This window comes from Apus apus, chromosome 2 (genome assembly GCF_020740795.1).
Source record: "Apus apus isolate bApuApu2 chromosome 2, bApuApu2.pri.cur, whole genome shotgun sequence".
Taxonomy (NCBI): Eukaryota; Metazoa; Chordata; class Aves; order Apodiformes; family Apodidae; genus Apus; species Apus apus.
In genome coordinates this window covers 119,379,891-119,402,917 of record NC_067283.1, presented here as the reverse complement: position 1 = coordinate 119,402,917, position 23,027 = coordinate 119,379,891, and the positions used below count along the sequence as shown (strand labels likewise).

The window sequence follows — 23,027 nt, the reverse complement described above, 5'->3', positions numbered from 1 at the left end:
ATTTTTCTAAACAGATTGTGAAAAACAAAACCGTTAATTCCCCCCCTTTTTAGAGGCTGTTTAATAGCCATGCATTTTTATGCATTTCTCCACAGCTCCGCATTTTGCCAGCAGCAAACGTGAATATTTATGTTAACCAATCATAAAGGCTTTCATAATAATAGATCAAAAAGCTCTTGATCAACAGTCTTGAGCAAGATACTTTTGTTTTTCCAAAATAAATAACATTCCAACTGTAGTCTTATTAAAAATGTAAGCAGTGCTATGTAGGTGTCCTAAAATGTAAATACATGCTCAGCTAGAATAAATAGGACTTAATTGTTGCCACAGAGTCAAAAGACAGGCTAATTTACTGGGTAGTGACTCAGTGAGGTGATTGTGTGTAGATGAGATGTTAAAATTCCTTGGAGGGAAGAAATAAAGGTGATAGATTAAACACTGTCTTGTATTACATACAAATTTTTATTGCAGAATGACAGATAATGCACCTGTCAATGCAAACACAACTTCTGGATTGTAGTGTCTGCCTGGTGAAGAATACAAAAGGTCTGCTGAAGCTCTTAGTTACATACCTCAGACCTCAGTTCAAACTACCTCATGTTATTAGTTCTGGGAACTGCAACCAGTAATCACATAAAGGAGAAATTCACCCCAGGACAGAGTTACAGGGTACAACCTGGGCACTGTCAAAAGTCTCCTATACAGTGGGCTAGTATATCAGTCCCTAGAGAGGCTGTTGAGAACCTCTTCTTCTGCCAGCCTGTAATAGAAACCAGTCAGTTTCCATTTCTAAGGTATGAAATCCGGATTTTTGGTTCACGCTTTTCCATTTAGTAGTCCCTAGTACAAATCCCAAAACACTGGCAAAAAGGGCTGCCATTATATAAACCAGAAATAAATCTGGAAAGGTTACTTCAGGAAAGGAGGTAAGTTAATGTTTAATAAAGAGCAATGACAGAACATTCTTAAGATCAAATGAAAACATAAGAAATTGTCTTAACTTGGAGAGTCAAAAGCTATCAGGTAAACTGACAAGTACCTTTCTCCCTGTTGCCAGTCCATGGAGGCAGGCAGCTCCACTCATCATCATCTCAGATATAACCTTCTGCCTTCTGACAAGAGTTGTTTTCTGACCTTTGAATGTAAGCAGCCCAGATCACCAAAGTCAGGCAAAATGAATCCAAGCCTCTTCCTTTTTTTCTAAGCCCCAGGAAGTCCAAGAATATTTTCCATGTTTCTTGAAAGAACCATAGAGATCATATTTAAGTAGAAAACTGAACATATCAGCATAACATCTTTAGCAGCAACAGAAGTCCTCAGGAATCTGCTCTGGACTAAGTTGTGCACACCAGGACTTGGGCATCTGAGCATTGGCCTTCTGCGTCCCAGAGAGCAGATAATTTGGCCACTCCTAGTAAAGAAGCCATTGTCAAAATCTGAACGGAAGTCTAGTACAACTTCACTTGCCCCATAACAACTTCTTTTCTTGCAAAAGCATCACTAACAGCTACAACTGGAAAGAAGAAAGAGCATATCTAACACGAATATTCAGTACGTTATAATTTATTCATCTAATTATTTTATTTTGTCTTCCTTAGTGTTGTTATATTCTTGACAGATGAGTTACACAAACATTGATTTTAAAAATTTCATTTCTCTCATTAAATTGTGTTTATCCAACTACCCACTAAAGCAGTTTGTAACGTGAATGCACATTTCTCACATGGCATTCCAAAGCAATGAACTGGAAAATGACACCTTGCCAAAATGGCACAATGACCTATCTGATACTAGAGTTGAAAGACCCAAAAAAAAAAACCCACCCAAAAGCCAAACCAACCCCCAAACTAACCTCAGTAGTTTAAACCAGCTTTTGCCACTGTTTCCAAATCTAGTAAAGTGCCTTCAACTCAACTTTCCCTAGAACAAAGTAATTTTATTCTTTACTGAATGCTGGTAAATTACAGGCCTCAAGAACATCCCACTAATTGTCCAAAAGGTTACTAGAGGAAGTCTAAAGAGCAGAACAACCAGACTCATCTGGGATGCATTCAAAGGATACTGAAAACAGCTTCCCAAATCATGCTATGCTGATGACTGCAGACAGACCTCAGTGGGCCCTGACTGTGCTGAACATGGTGTGGGGCCAGCACACCACATAGAAATCCAAGAATGATGAGTCAGATCCAGGCCATGAAGCAAAAAAGCTGCATTAGTGCAGCTCTGTGCCCCAGTTATTGTGCAGTAGCAGGAGTCAGAGCTCATTAGCTCAGGAACTGTGCTAAGCTCATTTATACACATGCTGTCTTCAAAACTGAGTTGCTAAGTCTGTGCACACTGAACAGCATTTGTGAAGCTACTAGGTCAGACTGCGTCTCTGTACTTCATATGCAGCTTTCTTTGGACGGTATAGGTACTCAAAATAGTCTCTCAAAAAAGACTATTAAAGAACAGTCTCTCAAGAAAAGACATTTTCAATACAGTGCTATATGTGCAGGGATATGCTCAGGTATTACTTCTGTATCTATTATAGATTTTTCACATTCCCTTGTGAGATCTGAATCCGTGTCTGCTATATTTTGACACAAAACCAGAGATCCCTCTTCAGTGCTTAGTTACATGGACAGTCAGCTAGGAATTGTTCTCATTGTTCAACAGTTTTCTGAGTGTTGCTTATAAGCTGTTCTCATAGGTCTGAGCAGACCCAAATCTCCATGTTGCTACAATAACTGTCTTCCCAGAGTTGCTCTTTGTTTATACAGGTGGTGTGGTCATGCAACACAAGTCTATCCTATCCCAATCCTATTGGGATTGCATGCTCTTTGTAATGCTGCTGTGTCACATCTTACACAACAATCTGCTTTGTACCTTCAAGGGGAAGAAACACAAGATATACGAGAAGCTCAGTGAAAGTCTGTGTCCTTCGTGATCAAGGTACTCCAATCCCTATACAGGAGAGATCAAAAAACTTTTTCCCAGACATTTCTTCAGCTATCTCAGTCACACAACAGCTATTAAAAAATGTAAGCAAGATACATGGATGAACAAAAGATATAACATATAAATATCATTCATACAAGTTCTAGAACAATGAAGATGAGATGCAATCTGTTAGACGTTCTCTTTTAGAAGTAAAAAGACTGGAGTCCCCACTTCCCCTCTCGGAATTGTGCTTCTGGATTTGAGATGCTAAACCACCTCCCTGTTCACCTTATCTGTACTCATAAATCCTGAGAACCTTTGTGAGCATGGACCAACACATTTGCCTGACATGCACCTGTGACTTCAGTCACTCAGTCACTCCAGTGACTTTATCTAGGTTGTAGGTGAACCATGTTGTTGTAGGCAGAGTCATCTGAAGTGCCTTGAGCAGCCTGGCTTTCATCTAAAAGCAGTACAGCCACACCTTCACTATCCACACCTACCAGTTTGGCTCAGCTAGACGATCTCTGTATTCCCTGGCCATTGATATTTTCTCCTTTCCCAGTCATACCTTGCATTACAGTTTGCTAGGTTAGCTTGTCTATGAATCACATTTACTATGTTTCTGCCTTATCCAGCTCCTGGAAAATGGAAAGCTGAAAAAGAGGAGTGAGGAAAGAAGGCATACAATCATATTTTTATTAAATGTGCACATTTATGAGCCATGCAGTCAATAAAAGGAGCAAAATCTACTCTGTAACAGCAATATGGTCATAACAGCATTCCTAATGCTACCCAGTTTACTGAGCTACAATTTAGCCACAAAAGGATTGTGCCCATGGGTCCACTGACTTATCCCAAGTTGGCTCTTTTTTTCACATCTGTTTCAGTCCAGCAACATAGGTATCACACAGTTCTGCTCCAGTGTGCTCTGATGTGATTAATTTCTGTGAAGTGAACTCTGCCATTACTGCCTGGTTTGTGGTGTTCAGGTTTGTACTACCTGTTCAGGTAAGGGAAAGCACTGACTGCACTTCAGCATATCTATACTTCAGCCTACGCTTTCTGCAAATCAGCCAAATCAGTGTTACCATTGGGCAACTACAACTCATTGCTGAGCCTAACAACTTAAGTCCCTTTTGTGCTGCAATAGCCACCACTGGTTCACTCTGGCCCCATGTCAGTCCAAGCCTAAAAGATTCCATGGACCAAAACATCCTCTAGACCCATGGACCACAATTTCTGTCCTCCAGATGAAGTATTCAGAACAAGAATGCTAGACTGAACTCCTATCATTGGGTTGCTCTTGTTTATTCAGACAGGCTTTCATGGTGTCTTGGATAGAACTCCATATACTTCCCTCAAAAGGACATAAAAATTTTGCTTGGAAGGGAAATTTTGAGGTCATCCTGTCGAACTTAGTTACCATTCTCAATTCATAATTCCCTGCCGGTTAAGTCAGGATGACTTTCTAGCCCTAAAACAAAGCACACAATTGGTTATTTGTCCTGCCATTTGTACAAAATATTAACCTATCCAGAACATCTAAAGCAGAAGGTGTGGAAATAGGAACGAATAACACAACCATTTATGAAATTATGTTAGATACAGTAGGTTGTTCCCCTTTGCCTTTGGTGCCAAACAGCTAATATTCCCTCCCAGCTCTGATGTCACTGTCTAACAGGGTTAAACATGTTAATATACAAGCCTACTGAAAACATTTAGAATTGTTTTGGTTACTTCAGTTTTTAAAAAAGTCAATGCTCAACGAGAGCAAAGACCAAAAATAAAGCCAGTGGAATATCAAGATTTTTCTACAGTAAAAAATAATCAACAGTAGAATAATTCTATTTGAGGAAAAAAAAAAAAAGTTATACTTTCAGAAAAAAAAAAAAAAAAAAGTTCCTGATGAAAACAGACTTGCAAAATAGAATTGCAATATTTTTTTTCAAGGGACTGTATTAGTTGCAACTCCAGAACAGTCAATTGCTGAGCCAGCTTAAGGTAATATGAGCTACTCCAGGGTCACATGTCAGGGCATAACCTGATCACCTACAAAGATTAGAGAGAAACGTTCCTCACACGTGTAGTCCTGAGCAGCTGGCTTTGTGTATCAAGGATCTTGATGCTTGCTTTTTAACCTTTTCCTTGAGTAGTTAATCAGCATTTCTAAATTAGGTATACAACAGAACTGACTATTTATACCAAATTCTTTTTCCTTATTTTTTTTTACCTTTATAGGCTTCTTTCTCGAACAAGAAAACAGTCCTATTATACATCTCAAAATGCAGATGCCTTCCAAGGTAATTTCATTTACATTAAATGTTTTGCTGTTTGCACCAGATACTGTAAATAAGCATGTAAATAACTTTACACTCAAGCAAAGAAGCTCAGTTTCATGAAGTTACTAAAATATATATAAAAATATAAAGACTTTATTTATTATAACTTGTGTGTATATACTTCTTACATAATTTAATTGGATTTTACTTACTAGGTAACATGATTTAAAAAGCATCCTTTAATGCTACAGGCATTATTGATGTTCTTTTAAAAGCTACCTGTAAGAGATGAACAAGATAATACACCTCAGACCAAATCAGAAAATTCAGTAACAACATAACATAAGCAGACTCTCCTACTCTCCATAGCTTCCATATTTTCATTGGCAACCCTCCCTAAAAAGCCTGCTACTCACAATCATGCGGGTAAGCAGAAGGGCCAGCTTTGTAATCAGCCCAGGGTGCTCATATATTTTTCAGATCTTGGTAGGGAAAAGACAAAAGGAATGTACCTCACCTGCCACTTTCCCTTCTTATCCTAATAATGCCTTAAGTCAAGTTCCTCCTTTAAGAGTGCATGCTAGCATGGGATAGGAAACATTCCCAGACATACCTTGGGATATGTATTTTTCTGTAGGCCAAAATGAATTATCATCAATTTAAAAATTGTGAAGATCTATGAAAAAAATGTTTTTCAATAGTCTATTCATAGACAACCTTTAATACATAAAAATATATATACACATACATACTCACACACAAAACTACCACATACAAACTCATACATTAGGATTACATACACAGAATCACAGAATAGTCATGGTTGGAAAGGACCTCTGAGATCACCGAGTCCAACCAAAAGTAACAAACAAATAAAAAACAAACAATAGAACAAAAAAAAACCACACACCATAAAACTCCACAAAACCACAACAAACAAAAACTCTCACAAGACAAAACCTACAATCTCAGCCACTAGAGCATGCCTTGAAGTTTCTCATCCACATGTTTCTTGAATATATCCAAAGATGGTGACGGATTTCAGCCTAATCTATTATATACTGTACAAAGTCAAAGATGGTATTTATACACTACTCTTTTAACGATGTGAACAAAATAGCTACGCATAGCTAGAGAAAGAAATACTTTTTAAGACTGTGCTATAAACAATGTTGTGCACTACTGACAACAAAGTGGATGTGTCAGTGAAAGGTCTTCCTTCTTTTTCTCAATAGAGCATTTAAATCAAGTTGCACAGAGGACTTGAAATAAACAAACACATGCTCTGTTTTTGCAAGCGAAAGTAACGACAACTAACAGGTGAATCAATTTTGGTAGTGAAGAAGATGATTCTTACAGCCAAGGAAACATTAAAATAAGAAGGAGCAGAATTGAAGAGGCACACTCCCAGATTCCTCCAAACAGGTACAGTGCAGCTCATATAACAGCACTAAAAAACACTGGAAATGCAGTGTTCCTTATTAGTAACAATAGTTCTACAAAGGCAAGCTCACATCCACTTAAGAGAAAAAGGTGATTCATATAGTTTAAGCATATCTGCTTTTTTGACAATTAACCTGTGTCAGCTCTGTGTCAACCAGGTAGATTAACTGTATCAGCCAGCTTTTTTCTTCTTATTTAGCAGAAGAGTAGCTGTATTCTCTAGTAAGAGAAATACTGATAAAACTGAGGCAAGAGGGCAGAGGAGGACTAAAGCAAGACCACAGACTGGGCTGCATTGAAAGAAGATGTGAAGGTGGCAGCGGAGTAGCTCACATCCAAAATGCTGGGAATCATTAAGCATTTCATCACTGAAAGCAAAGTTTGCTATGTTTTAAGATACCTCTCCATCACCACAGGATGCTGGGATGAAGCAAAGACCTAAGCAGATGATTCTGAAGAAAGACACTCCAAACATCCAATTCTGTGTTGTTTTTCCCCATGGGACAAGAACAGAATGGTCTTCCAGGTGAAGATGCAAACATAATTTCCTCTCTCAGAAATAAAACTTACGAGCATTACCTGACAGAGACCAAGATCCTAAACCTTTCCTCATGAGATCCCTCAGCCCATTTCTGTCACTGCATTACAGTCATGCTGCTGTCCTCATGTATTCTCCATTAAGCCAAGTGCAAATGACAGCCTTCTATGAAGAGAAATAGCCTTAGCTGTTCTATACTTTGATACTACAAGTGGAGGACCTACATAAAGAGGGAGTCAAAACAGGGACTCAGCTCTGCTGTGGGGCTAACCCACCACCGCTAGGCTGTTCTAATTTGTCATATGAAATTATGAGAAACACCATCAAATTCTGGAACAGGCAGACAAATGCCCATCTTACCTTTTTGTCATAGCAATACTTTCCAGCAAGGTCACTGATAGGCCTGATGGATCTATTTGTCTAATGGAACATTAAATGATCATTAATAGTTTTGTGTGGAGTAACTAAACACAGTGCCATCAATTTAAGTTTCTCCCCAGCTTCACTGCATGTGAGCTTGTCAGATGCCACTTCTTCGGCTCACAGACGTACCATGTTTGCTGGCATCACAAGAATCTTGGGGTGGGTATATTCTACTTTGTTTCTTAGTTCTTACCACCTGTCCTCCCCATGCAGAGCAAGTTCTTGGAGTTAGGAACTTTCTGCTCTCTTGCATTTCTCTGGTAACTTTCACATGATGCCCACACTCCAACTTACCCTTAGACTTGTAAAAATGTAATTAAGAAAAATTAAACCCCTTTAGTAATGCATATTTGGGATTTATATGGGTTGGAGCACATAAAATGTTGCTTGGATCCTGTTCACCTGCCTAAAGGTATAAAATTCCCTAAGTCTACTCTTACTGCCTTTCTTTGCCTATTTATTCCCTGCATCCCCATCCTTCTTCACTCCATCCCAAAGTCCAAATACCTTTCCATTAATAAAACATTTTGTTCCAAATGGTTTACACACTGTTTTTCTAAATTAACATTCATGCTATTTTAGTAGCCAGTCAAGAGTAAAGCAAACATGTTCTTGAAATAAGATATCTTCTTTTCAACATTAAGTTTAACACTTGACTAGCTCAGTTAATTTCTTGTGATAGGTATTGTAGGTTCATATTACCATCTTCTTGTATATCTGCGTTTAAGTCTCACACTGCAGTGTAACTGGACCTTCACAACATCACCTTCCACCTGCTGACAACAGATAATGGCACAATTTGTAAACCAGCTTATTATAAAGAAAGTAATGGCCTGATAGAATCAGAAATACAAAGAATTACCTCACAAGTGGAGGTCGGTGGAAATTTTACCACTAACAAAAAGTTCGAGTTTGCATTAGAAAAACACATAGTAAGAACTTGGAGGAAAAAGCATCAGATTGTAAGTCCTTACGCTAAAGGAAGATTTAACTGTAATTTTATCTTAGACTCCACAGAAGAGTACATTCCAAAACAGCTAACAGAATTTGAAGGCTAGAAACCTACAGCCAGAGACTTTACAGAAGTAAATCAGTAAGGTTTTACTGAAAGTTAAAGTTGGTATGATCCAGGTCTCTGTGCCACTGGATACTATCTTGGAAATTACAGAAACCATGTTCATGAACTTCATGTAGGAAGCAGAAAAGCAACAACACAGGCCAGAGGTTTATATTGGATGTTAGGAAGAATTGATTCACCAAAAGGTTTACCACCAGGCATTGGAACAGACTGTCCAAGCACTGCTGGAGTCACCATCCCTGAGGCGTTTAAGAGTCACATAGACACAGTTCCTAGGGATACAGCTTACTTAAGGACTTGTCAGTGTTAGGCTGGACTCTGTGATCTTAGAGGTCTTTTCCAACCAATATAATTTTGTGATTCTGTGATATTGCAGTAGCATCTAAGAACAACAGGAATTATACAATCACAATAAAAGATGAGAGTTCCTTCCCTTCAAGGAACTCATACTGTAGCCAGCAAAGAGGACCACAGACAGATAGTCACAGAGTACTAGGAAACAGGACCGTCCTATTAATTACAGTGCACCAGTCATCACCATGGGCTAGGGTGGTTTTTGTGGGCAAAAGAGTTTTAAGGCAGAATATGGAGAAGAAAGAGCATGGAAGAAAGTATATCAGTGCTATCACAAAATTTAACATCTGGGCAAATGAAGCCAACATTTTAACTGATGAGAAACAACAACTTTAATCCTGATATCAGAAGTCAAATGTCAGACAAGTGAGAGGATCTGTCAGCTTGTGAATCTGGGACCCACACATGCTCTGAATGCCAGTTTTCAATTCTTGACTATATAATATGTAGAACTTGGCACCCTGCCTCCTTTCCATGCAAAGCAAGGGAAGTGATGCTGAAAGCCTTTGAAAATGATGTAACTTCAGTATGCATAATGTTCGTAGATCCTGCCTGAAGTGCTTTTTTTTTTTTTTTTTTTTTTAACTTGTTGTTTTAAATGTCGGTCCTCCTGGATTTAGTCTTAAACTTGATCTGCTTGACTAATCAGATTAAAAAAGGAGCAGTCAAGACAACTCATTTTCCACATTCACAAAACAGAAAACCTTTCATCAGGATGATGGCGCAGTTCCACTGCAACGCAAACTCTCTCCTCATTATCTACAGAATACACTATCAGGACCACCACACCCACAGGATACTCAAATTGTAAGATGAATTATTAATATTTGCTCCCCAGAGGAAGGCACTTCCTTATACCTGCCAGATGGAACTGACAGGTGGCAACTCAACCTTCTGCAAATAGGCTCTTAACAAACACACGCATTCCGGCTTGCTGATCCCCACCCATAATATTTTCAATATTTACATATTTAATCAGAGCAAATATTAATTATATGTATTTAGTCAAAGATGGTGCTTCCAGTTTGTCTGCAAATTTCAGAGATGACAATAAATGTCCTCTCTGGAAATACTATTACAGAGAATAACACACAAATAAAGCACTTATTTTTAAATTTTATTTTATTTTTTCTCTTCCTCTCCATGGAAGAGGTCCCTGCTCTGCCTGCTTCGGCTGTGTCACATCAATCGAAAGAAATAACATATTTCTGTGTCCCATTATTATTATTTTGATTACCAAATACGTATCCCCATTCCCTCACTGATGGGGGGGCATATTAATAATAATACAGTAAATGTATATATTGCTGCACTGAATGTTCAGTACAGCCAAGTGATTTTTTTGTTAGGCTGCACCTGAACAAGAGTTTGCATGCCTAGCCATTTACAATAAATGAAACTATTGTTCTTTCAATTTGAAGTTTGGCAAGAAATTGGGATTTGCTCATGCAATGAGGTACAAATCTTATCAGTCTAATATAATTTTTAACAATTTTAATATAAACTTGTGAAACTATTACAGTGAAATACACAGAATTTAAAAAAAACAACAAAGAAATAATAATAAAAAAACCCCACAACCCAACCCCAAACATAACAAACAAAACAAGAACAAGCCACAGGAAAAACCTCCAAAAGTCCAAACAAAACAGTTTTTTGAAGTGTTCTGCTTCAGAAGGCGGGAAAGACACACCTGTGGGAAGTCAAAGCAGAGCTAATGGAAGCATACAGCTGGCAAAAAACACTGCAGAACACTTTAACAATCCACAGCCTAAAATAGAATTATGCAGATACACTATTTACAGTTGTGGACAAAAAACTAACCAGACAGAAAACATGCAGGAGAATACTCATTATCTATCTCTGGATTACTGTGTCCCATCCTGGAACCCTCAACACTAGAGGACACAGAGCTCTTGGAGCAAGTCCAGAGAAGGGCCAGGAAGATGATCAGAGGGCTGGAGCACCTCCTCTAAGAAGACAGGCTGAGAGAGCTGGGGTTATTCAGCTTGGAGAGGAGAAAGCTCTGGGGAGGCCTTATAGCAGCCTTCCAGTACCTCAAGGGGCCTGCAGAAAAGCTGGGGAGGGGCTTTTTAACAGGGTGTGTGGTGATAGGATAAGGGGTGATGGTTTTTAGCTGAAAGAGGGGAGATTTAGGTTAGATATTAGGAAGAAATTCTTTAGTGTAAGGGTGGTGAGACACTGGAACAGATTGACCAGGGAGGCTGTGGATGACCCGTCCCTGGAAGTGTTCAAGGCCAGGTTGGATGGGGCTTTGAGCAACCTGGTCTAGTGGAAGATGACCATGCAGGGGGTTGGAACTACATGATCTTTAGTGTCCCTTTCAACACAAACAATTCTATTATTCTATGATTCTATCTCAAAGGACTAATGAAATACAATAATACTCCACTCAGATCTGTCCATGTCCTACTCATTTCATCAAGCTCCAAAGATTAATGAATAAAACACAGAATATTTTAACTCTGAAATTTATTTGCCTAATTAATATAGGGTAGAGAGTGTGCCAAGATCCTGTAATTATGTTACATTTCTTCAACTGCAAGGTGTATCACTGAAAGATGAAGTAAGCTTAAAGAGAAACAGAAACAAAGTTTACTTCATGAAAACAGCAATGTTAAGTTACATTCTTTCACCTTGAAAAAAAAAAAAAAAAAAAAAAAGTAGCAGGTGGGGGTCCTGGAAATACTAGCACTTGCTGATACATATAAGAATTTCTTTCTATACTAAGAAGTCTCATTTTTGCTTCTGTGTGTGTCTTTACCTTTGGCAGAAGTAGTCTCCAAAGCCTGGAAAAAAAGTTTCAGGAGATGTGCATGCTCATGCTGCATGATATGTCCCTAAAATGACTTGCAAAGACACGAGCACGAGCTAGTTCTGCCATCTGATCAATTCTGGTTTACTGAAATCTGTAATTTTGAAGAGACTACTCATTTTACTTGCTGTCTTGCTTCTACATTACAGCCAGACAGAAACCAGCACCACGGAATTCCTAAGCAAGTGCTCTGTTCTGAAAAGGCCTCCTGCAGGGAAAGGTGTAGCACTTACAGGGTTGTGGGGTTTTTTTTGCTTTGTGGGGTTTTTTTAAACAATGCTAGCTATTATTTACCTATTTCCTGTGGATACATACCTTCAGCTTTTAAATTATTTTAAATACAGCTAAGTGAAGCTTCTCCATTTTATTTCTGGAATGATTGAGCATGTAAAAGCCTCTGAAGGCTGCAGTACATTTCATATGTTAAATAAACTTGAGTGGTATTTACTTATAATGGAAGATACAAAGTTCATTAGAGAGGACTCAGTTCTTTACTTTGCCAACAGGATGACTAATAAGCAAGTATGTGCTGGCCAACCATGCCAGAACATGCCAACCTTACAGCTCTGCACTAACCAGACACTAACCACATGTTATCTAAACATCCCACTGGGATGATCACAACACTCAGCGTAAGATGGGAGGCTACTGAAGGCTAGGTGGAAGACAGTTTGGGGAGACAAAGGAAGCAAGTCTGCAGGAATTTAGGCATTGTATATTCTGCTGCTCCTTGGAAAAATTATTTTCTAATGTGCAAAATTCACAGCATTATTATATTAGAAAGGTAAAGCAAGTCTAGCTCAGATACTGCATTTAGGATAAGCAGCTGTGGGTGGTGGCTGATTCGGTAAGAATATTCCAGGTTGATTCTGGAAAGCTGCTAAGTCCCTTACAAGTATGATCTATCAGGACAATCTAGTAAGTGCATTCTCCCTAGTGGGGACAAGAGCACTGCTATTTCTCTTCATATCTGCACATTCTCCAAGCTTAAGAGCACCCTAATTGTGAACAATACAGGTCTTTCTTTTTTTAAACAAACAAAACTCTTGAACTTGTGATCAGCAATTCTTGTGATCCAGAGAGCACATTTAGTATTGCTACTTTTGCTGCAGCCTGTACAGCAGTTTTACCAAATACATTTTTTATAGCCTAGAGACCATTTTGATGTTTTCTCCCATTTTTGGTAAAAAAATTAAGTCTCTGGAAAAGAGCAGGCAATACACTGGCATGAAGTACCTTCTTCTTTTCTCTCAGTAGCAGGTATGACGGCAAATGATGGGAATGGCTCCTCCTCTTGCTGCCATTATAACGACGATATTCTTTTACTCCCAGAGAATTGAAATAATACTGATCCCGGTTTGTGGTAGTCTGTGTTTTGCATATTTGAGCTCCATCCATTCAATTCATCTGGAAGGTATGACTTCCAGTTTAAAACTTTCTCAAGGTTAGTTTCTGATTGTCCTTCTAAGAAAACACACTACAAGTAACAGTTGCAGGTGCACAAATACATGTTTGCTCTTTTCTTCTGACCTCATGCTGTAGGAGACAAATTCACACATTCCCGTGCTGATGCATAGTGACATGACAAAAGGTCTCAATTATAAATAATCTTCACAGTTTATGCAAAATATAATAATTGGATGTAAAATCTTGCTCTGAGACTTTCACTTCATTTTCAGTTGTAATTACACTCACAGAGATCAATTTAGTGGAATCAGACCTGGCAAAACCTGCAGTAACACCTGCAGCAGAACCCAAGCAATGCTGTAACAAATCCCAGACTACCAGGCCATACTAGTGAGAGCAAGGCTACATGCTATTTGAGTCACTCATTGGGGAGGTTGATACAAACCAGCTGAGAGCAAGAGAACAAGCTTTTGACCTAGACTTCATTTTACCTCAGTAATTTTAAACCAAACTTCACTTCAACTTTAGCTTTGCCTGAACTAGACATGTTTCACCAGGTTCAAGTTCTTTGTATCGCTTAGATTCTTCTACATCCTTCTGAAGTGCTCTCCAAAAAATGGCTGCTTTCCATTTGTCACTATCACCAATTATTCAGTTTATATAAGAACGCACAAATCTACTAACAGGTATCTACTGACATAAAAGAACTGATAAAACACAGAAACAAATAAATAAATTAGAATTCCCCCTCAAGAATAACCACTCAAATACACCTTTCTTTACTGCTGATTCAACTAGGTCCAAGTGGAACACTACCACAGATGATGCAGTTGTTTAAGTTTGGATAACTGAGAGACTCTCCATCTTCTCTTTTCTTCCCCTCTTCTCAAAATATCTTATCTGCTTTTCCATAAATGGCTAGTAAATTTTGGCTGACAAATGCAAGTAGCTGGATGTTGATTCTCTATACCACCTTGTAATCCCATTAGAAACCAGAAAGCTGAGCAGCAGTTCAAGAATCCAGAAAACAAACACTAAAACCTGTTCATTACCATTTTTGCCCTAAACTTACTCAAGGCACATTTTTTAACACAAGGTCTGCTGCTGGAAATATCTTTCCCAACTGGCTAGCAAGGTGCTTAGTTCACTCACCATGCATGAAAAAGTATCACCTGGACAAAAAACACCAACCCTTAAAATTCAAAATGCCAAAGTTTTTATTGAAAATCTTGGACTATCTTAGAGATTTTAACATAATATTTTTATCATATCCTGAGAATTCCCTATTACTTTTCATTACAAAGCACTGTAGTCATAAGTAAAATTAATTTTCTCCTCGAGTTGGAGAATGGGTTTTACCTTAACAATCAACTGAAACTCATTTATTTATGAGAAATGTATGTAATCTAATGGACAGCTGTGATTCAGTTAGAATGATCAACATAAAAACATCACAGCTCAGGAACACCAATAGTATAAGGTTGAGCCCTGTAAGCCTTCAATCCTTCTTTATATTTTTTTCATACAAGAAATTGCATGGCCTATTAGCAGAAAATGGATGACTTTATGACAAATTTGGATAAAAACAGTGAATGGAAATATATTTGTCAATAGAACACAGAGCTTAAACTCAGAAAACCATACAACTAAATTAGGCACAGGTGAAAGGGGATTTAAAATGGCTTATTCAGCTATAGCATTGGAAGCGAAAAATATAGGGCTAAATTAATGGTTGCTTTGAGTAGATGTCACTCATTCTTTCACATTAATAATGCCTCTTTTACTCAGCATCTGTTTTCCCTGCTACAGATAGGCCATATATTTGCAGTTCTTTTAGAAATCAGGAGACTGCAGACCGAATCCTCTTCCTGTGTAATCGTTTCATTGCTGTTTCTGCATATAACCTTGGACATGCTTCTTTCTGTCAAACTGCAGAGTCCCTGTGCTACTGAATGAATCAGGCCAGAAAAACAGCTGTGACTGCATTAATGCAAAGGTATTTATGGAAACAAAATGCACAGTAAAAACGTGCATTTATTTTCTGAGCAGGGCTCACTAATTGGTGGCATTCCTCTAATAAAATGATTTATAGTATGTATATAATTTAAGTTCAGTTTAGCTATAGTCTCAACAAGCAGTCAATCAGGACAGTTTGGAGTGGGGGTAAATGCAATTCTTGCCAAAAGGCAAGATTTTTTACTGTCTATAAAAGCCTGATCCAAGTAGAAAGATTCCAACTGACTGCTGCGGGCTCTGTCTCATACCTCTTGCCTTTATTAGGGAACTTCTGGTTTTATTCCTCCTGTTTTTTTCTGGATTTTCTTCTTTGCCTTGGCAAACTTGCTCTTTTCTCATTGCTACATTCTTTTTCTACTCTGTTTCCTTTCCTCCTACAAACGAAACCAGCTATATTTCTCTTTTTGTGGATTACTGAATACCCTTACAACATACCAAACATGTAGCTTTTAAACAATTGAGCAGGTTAAAAATTTCCAAGCCCAAGCACATTCTCCTACTCACATTGTTTGCTTTTTTCTCCTTTATCTTTCCCAAAATGGCATTTTAAAAATTTCCTTCCACATTCACTACATTTCAGATCTGAAGGGATCATGCTATCATTTATTGCAATAGTCACTCTAGCAAATTTAAACCAAATTAAGCATGATTTTTTCTAGAATAAGTCACCCCAAGCTGTCCCAAGCCTCTTCAGTGGCACAACGTGGATCACACAGGCTGTGCCTGAACTGTTTTCAAGCGATCCCAGTAGGAAAACCAGGTTTGCTGCTTTCTGCTAAGTTTACCTGAGATTCTGCTTAGTCCAAAACCACACGATGGATCAGATTTTAAGTACATGATCAGACCTAACAGGCAGAAATATAAGAAAAATATTCTCTGATCGCTAGAAGACAGTAGCACCTCTATATAACATTCTTCTTCATTTTAGAGTTATCTGTGGACTTGGAGGAAAAAGTCTTCCTGCTGCTATAGGAGATGAACAGAAATGTCTGAACAAGAAGCTCATGCAGAAGGCTAGTGATCAGCACAAAGATGCAACACTGCTATGACCATTTGTACCTCTGTGTGTACATTTTAATTCTGCAAGACAGTGTTCTTGGACAGAAGGGTAGGTAAGTTCCTAACACACCAAGTACAAAACGCTGGCAGCTGTGTGCCAAAGAAAACATAAGGAATTTTACAGTCCATTTATAGTAAAAAATGTTGTGTACAGTAAATCATTAGCGATATCCTTCTAAGTGTCACTGCTCACCCAGTTGCTTCAATGTTCTTAGTAATCAAACTGCCACTTCTCAGAGCATAGCTTCAGGAAACGGTACACCACGTTAACCACAGAAAGTTCTTGTCTTACTTCACAGTAATTACTACTCGCAAGACTGTAGTCACACAGGCATTTCTTTCATACTAATTATTATATTTTCAGTAATCCCAATTACAGATTATCAACTTTTCCTGCTTCCTCTGGACTATTAGTTACTTACATTGCGCTTCATGATTTGCTGAAATGCTAGTAATTCATTTTGTTGGCTTTTCTGTGATAAATGGTACATGGTCATGAGTACATCTGCTCCTCCCTAGCAGCTTCTGAACTTGTTCAGCAGTTTCAGTCTCACTCGATAAAAGGAGAACATCTCAAAAAAAATATTTGCACACCATGTGAAAATAAGTCTTCGGTAGAGTGCCATAACTGAACGAAAAGTTTGGATACTCAGCTGTACTAGATACCAACTAATTCATGAGAAATACCTAGAAGTAGGTTTCATTAGTTTTCATATCCACAAAACTAGCTGTTTTTACCTCTTCTGGTGAAAGTACCCACACTGCCATACTAGTACTTGACCAAACACTTAAATTCAAATCTCATTCAAAACTGCCGATGAATGCTCTTCAGTAAATGATTACTTGTTGTTGGCTTCATTGCACTACTCAGTTCAAACAGAAGGCCAACCTTTGCTTTGGGAAAAGCCTTCACTCTCCACACATCCACTTGCAAAGGCTCCAGTTTCCAAAGTCGTGTGTTTTTACCTGAAACACTGTACTTACGGTGAGGGCTCAAAGGCGGCTTTCGTGGTTTTGTTTTTTGTTTCACAGCTTTACTTTTATGCCAAACTGCTGTTTAAGTCTCAATCCAAATCACTGAGTGACAAGAAAAAGGCATAATTCCTGGGAAGAGGCTTATTTTGTCACAACCTATTCCGAGCATTTTTAAAGCCTCCAGAAGCTCGTTTGAGGATTAATCTATTGATGAAACGTACTTCAGACTCTTTTGCCACGCCGGCTGAAAGGGCCCCCTCTGAAGGGCTCTAAGGAGCCCCCTCCCGTCATCTGGACGTTTCCCCGGATGCCTCCTTCTTGACGCCTGGACACAGCGCAGGCGGTTTAAGCAACAGGACAGGGCGCCCCGAGCAGCGTCTCCGCAGAAACAACCCGCCCCGCTCACTCAGCTTTCCCTTCGCCATCCCCCCTCCCCGGCTCGGCTCGGCTCGGCTCGGCACGGCGGGCGGGCCCTTCACCCGCCGGGAGCCCGCCCGGCCCCGCCGCCTCCGCTCCGGCTGCGGGCCCGGGCGCTGCCGGGCAGCCCCGCACCGCCCCCTCCCTCCCTGCCCCCTCAGCCACAGGCGCGGCCCCGGCCCCGCCCCCCCCCCCCGGGGCGCGCACCCGCCCGGCCCGTCCGCGCGGCCCAACCCTCGCGAGAGGCCGCCGCTCGCCCCCGCGCTGCCACGTTCAAAAGTGCCGGCGGCGGCGGGGGAGCGTCTCGGGCACGCGCACCTGCCCCCCCCCCCCCTCCCCCCCACCCCTCCGCCCCCTAGCGCCGCAGCCAATCGGAGCCGAGCGGCGCTCCCGCCTGGCTCCCCGGAGCGCCCCGCGATTGGCTGGAGGGAGCGGCGGGGGCGGGGCCGGGCCGGGCGCGGCGCTGGCGGGGCCGCGGGGCGCTCCCGCACGCGGGTCCCAGGTGGCGGCGGCAGCACCGGCCTCGCTCCGGCCCCGCCCCCGCCGCTCCGGCCCCGCTCCCGCCGCGCGCGCAGCCGCCGCCGCCGCCCGCCCCTTCCCGCCGCCCGGCAGGAGCTGCCATGGCCTCGCGCAAGAGCTCCCGCGGCGCGGGCGGCAGCCCCAGCCCCGGCTCCAGGAGAGGTGAGCGGCCGGGCTGCCATCCTGGGGGGAAGGGGCGGGGGGGCAGCCCCGCCGGGGCGCAAGGCTGCGGGGCGGCGGCCGGGGCCCCGGAGCTGGGGGAGGGGCCGCGGCCGATGTTGCCCCTCGGCGCGGCGGGGGGGACCCCTCGGGCGAAGCGAGAGGGGCAGCCCCTTCCCCTCCGCCTGCCCCTCCCGGCGGGCTGGGGGGCAGCCACCGCCGCCCGCCCCCTCCCCTCCTGGGCCGCGGGGCCGCGCTCTGCCGGCGCCGCCGGAGCTGGGGGCGGGGAGAGGCGGCCGAGGTCTGTCCCTCGGTTTTTCCGTCGTTCCGCTTCTCGGGAGCTCGCGTGGAGGAGAAACTTGCGTGGCCGGGCCTAGGCTGTGGGGACGCCCCTCGACAGCTCCCCGTAAGGGCTGGGGGGAGCGGTGGGCGCGTCTCCAGGCGTGTCGGTATCGAGGGGAAGTGTGCTCAGATCTGTCCCTCCAGAAGCCGCGGGTGGAACCGGGATGCTCACTCTCTGATGCTGGTGAAGTCGGCGTTATTCTTGTGTTCGAACTCGGGTGTTGACCTATCTCCTCAGGCTGACCTGTTTAACAACGCTGGGCTGAAGTGACTAAATCGGTTGTGGCGTCTAAGCTGGCGGTTCCTCTAAGTATAGAAGCAAGGAGGAATACTCGTGGAAAAATGAAAGCAGAAGGTTTTTTGAGATAACTGCACCTGCTCTCCCCAGTCAAGAGCACCTTAGCAAATCTGACTTGATAAACTACTGAGTGTGGACAGTTTAGGTGGGGAAAAGCTTTCTGTGCAGTAGCATTTTTAATCATAGCAGAACATGCTTGGAGGAGGAAAAACGTACGTGCTTCTGGAGTCACTATGCAACCACGCAGGCTGCACTAGGGAGAGCAGATGCTCTTATCAGAGATTGAGTGTTTGCTTGTAACCTCTTTGGTTTTGAGCTTGACGTGCACACAGCTCCAGCGATGAAACATGGTGACCGCACTGAAATAGTATCTGTTGTTCATCTTTGAGTGTAGCAGGAGCACGGGGAAACAGTGTTAAGTAGAGGATGAACCATCTAGGGTTAGTTGGCCTGGCACATGATGAATCAAGAGAAAAAGATTTCAAATATACTTACGCATAGATGGTTTTAGATATATTACAGTGTTCATAGAAGTGGGTTGTTGTGGGTTTTTTAATTTTCTTTTTTAAAAAATCCTTTTTTAATTGCTGGCCTATGCTATAGCATCTGTATTGCACTTTTTGTTTGAACTGGAGGTGTAATATTGGATCACCATCCAATATGAAACATGCTAAATACAAATTTTTTCATGTTAAAGCATTAAGAGCATGCATCCCCAGTATAATTTAGAATACTAAACATGGTGTGTGTTCATGTTTTAAATATCATTTTGAAGGTACATCAACATTTAAAAAATAGATTTATCTGGAAACTAAATCTCTAAGTAAGATAGTATTCCCTGGATTTTTATTTTCAGTTTGAATAAAACTTTTTGTCTCTTTGTATTAAAAGAAACCTGATTTGAGTAATTGCACTGGGGACTCTTTATTTACTGTTATCTAGGAAGGAGTGAAGCTGTATGAGTAATGTGTTGGGCACTCTCCTAAGATGTAGTCTCTAAGATGTAATGTAGGCAAATGTTTTGTTATCTTAAGCAACTCCTAGTTAGAATCCCTTGGACAACTGTAGAAATTACTGCATAAAGTTGATGCTGTTTTCATAGTTGCAGCTGCAGAAAGAGGCAATGGATGATTACTCCTGTGTGAATTAAAGAACAGCTAGAGGAGCAGAGTCTTCACAGCAACCAGTAAAATTTCTACAGTTGAGGAATGTGAAGTCATAGAATGGTAAAGGTTGGAAGGGATCCCTGGAGATCAGAGTTCAACTCCCTTGCCAGAGCAGGATCACCTAGGGCAGGTCACACAGAAATGAATCCAGGTGGGTCTTGAGAGTCTGCAGAGAAGGAGATTCCATAACCTCTCTGGGCAGCCTGTTAAGATGAGCAAATGATTTTGAGGTAGCTAATAACTGACACTGTGGTGTATGGAGACCTCAAGTTTGAGGCAGTTCTTGATGGTGTTTTTTTCACTTTCACAGCGGTGCATAGGAGAGGACGTGGCATCTTGCCAAGGCATTGCTCATAGCTCTGAAACCACTGAAGCTGATGGCACATCTAAAAATCTGTGTGCTGAAGACAATGCCTGCATCTGAATGCAGTAGGCTTTGAGGTTTCTGCATCAGAAAATATTGACAGTAATCTTGGAAGTAGATTAAGTCTGAAATAGTTCTAGCTGCAGTGTTTATATAGGTATTTTCAGATTAATTGAAATGTCAGAAGTTAAACTAAATATTTTTTAGAAAAAGAACTCTACCTTTTACTTTCAGAAGTCATATACTAGAAGCTGTCAGATCAGTCCTAATACATTTAAAAAAAAAAAATTGTAATTAAGCTTTGTATTGCTACTGATGGACACTTCTTTGAAAGTGACATTTACAGGATTGTTTGTATTTATTTTATTTGGAGTCCAAAAGTAAAAAACTGGTTTCAATGTGACAGTTTGGGGATACTTAAGAGAGGGAAAAGTGCTTGTTATTGTCTTCATTGGAGTGTCTGGCTTCTTGTCACTAGCCTGCAGAATCCATTGTCAGAACTGTGGCCTCTCAGCTTTTTAATTTATCCAAAGAGCAGAGAGAGTTCATCAGCTAAACAGGTTACATTTTTCCTACTGGAGGTCTTTTCTTGGCTCTGAGGAGCATTGAATTTCACATCATTCTGATGCTTTAAGTGGGATTGCCTGAGCCTTCTCTGGTCTCTCTCAGCTACCCAGCTGTGCTGTGTTATAACATCTCCTTTACTTGCACTACAGATTCTGTGTAAATACGATGCCTTCCATCTGCCTAAAAGTCCTGTCTCTCTAATTTCTGATCTGAACCACTGGCCAGTGTACTTGATTTATGCTCTTGACTTTACAATTATGTAGTGTATAATTTGTTTTCAACTGTTACTATCTGTCCGTTATTTCCTTCTTTTTAACTGCAATTGTTAGGAAGAAGGGTATTAAGGAGTTGGAGGTCAAAAGTGGGATATAAATTTGGGATGCTCTGTGGGGCTAACAAATGTTTTGACTGGTTTGTCCAAGTCTAACTCCTAGTGTTTGCTGAACTAATAAAAATTTCCATGAGTTAAGTCGTGCACAGTACTTTGCTTTCGCTATTTAAACTCAATGTTACAATGTTTTCTCTTGGCGTCTTTGGTATTCAGGAGTATACAACTGAAGAGTTAATACTTTGTTAGAGTTGCTATATGACTATTGCTGACAAATGGCAAACTCTTCATCTACGTCTTACTCCTGAAATCTTTATATACTGTTACAAAAATGTTGAAGTGATTTCTTCACCAAGATTGTCCTATTGCCTAATTTAGTTGCTTACAACTAGTTGAAGATCTTGAATTTTTACCACTAGTGCCAGTTAATAGTTTGTTGTTGCTTTTTTTTTTTTTTTTTGAAACTGTTTGGCACAGACCAGTAACAAACAAGTCTCTGTATTCAGAACAAGATGGATTTAATAAGGAAAGTTGATTATGACCTGTAAGGCTAATCCTAGATATCTGAATTTTAATGCCACATGTGTACCTGGTATCTAACAGCTAGCATTAAAAGTACAAATTGCTAGTGTCAGTGATGAAGTATCTAAATAACAGTTGTATATATGTGTGTGTGTGTCTGTGTGTGTATGTTTCTTCCCCAGATCTTCAGGAAACCCTAAAATGTGCTAATACAAATAGCAGAACCATGAAGATGTGGACAGCCACCTCTTTGTGATTCATCTCTGCCTTATGTGTTGTTCAGGGTGGTCTCTCTGGAAAACATTTTAACATATTGGAAAATAATCTGCTAAAAATAGTGGAAGCAACAGTAATGACCCAGGCATCTGTAATTTACATGATATGCTGCAGCAGTGCCGTCACTGAAATTACTGGTGTTGCAGGGCTTTTTTCCCCCCTTTTCTCTTTTTTAAATGTCTTGTACAAAACTTGAGGCAGGGACCCTTCAAACAAGTCAGTTTTCTTATCTCTGATTAAATGAAAGTGATGTAAATAGCATTCTTAAAATTGTTAACTCAGGTATTTCTCTGCATACAGGAGCAGATTTTTGTTGGCATAGTGAGTCCTTGGTATAACTCTTAATCCATTTGTCCAGAACTAGCTTAAAATCCTTAAATCTAAAAAGGCAGCCCTGTAATATCTTAGTTCTATCTTTTTGAAACTTTGTGTGCTGTTAGCTGTTGAGAGGTACAGTGGCATGCTGCCCAGGTCACTCTGCAATGAAAAACTATCACTTTGAACACAGTTTATGCTTTTATGACTTTCCATATTGCCTGGTGTTTGGATTTCTTCCCTTTTTCTCAAGAAAGTATAATTTCAACTTTTAAGATTGATACCTAAGTGTAGCAGAGTAATATAAAAACAAAGAGAGCCTGGTACTATCCCTCTATCAGTACATTTTTCTCCTTTAGAATTCTGGAGCACTGGGAGATTCCTCTCCCTGCTTACAGAGCTGCTGCCACATGATAAAGAT

At 40.7% G+C, this 23,027-nt stretch overlaps 1 protein-coding gene across 14 annotated transcripts in view; it reads left to right on the top strand.

Annotated features, from left to right (window-relative positions):
• The first annotated feature begins 18,218 nt into the window (after nt 1-18,218).
• The window catches only part of ASPH (aspartate beta-hydroxylase), a 106,985-nt gene continuing 102,176 nt past the window's right edge, over nt 18,219-23,027 (top strand). For 13 of the 14 annotated variants that reach the window (XM_051609759.1, XM_051609752.1, XM_051609757.1 and 10 more), the window contains exon 1: nt 18,219-18,431. In XM_051609759.1, coding sequence (XP_051465719.1) covers nt 18,371-18,431 — 61 coding nt within the window. In that variant the 5' untranslated portion in view covers nt 18,219-18,370. The remainder of the gene's footprint in view (nt 18,432-23,027) is intronic. The other variant, XM_051609766.1, reaches the window with a different exon arrangement.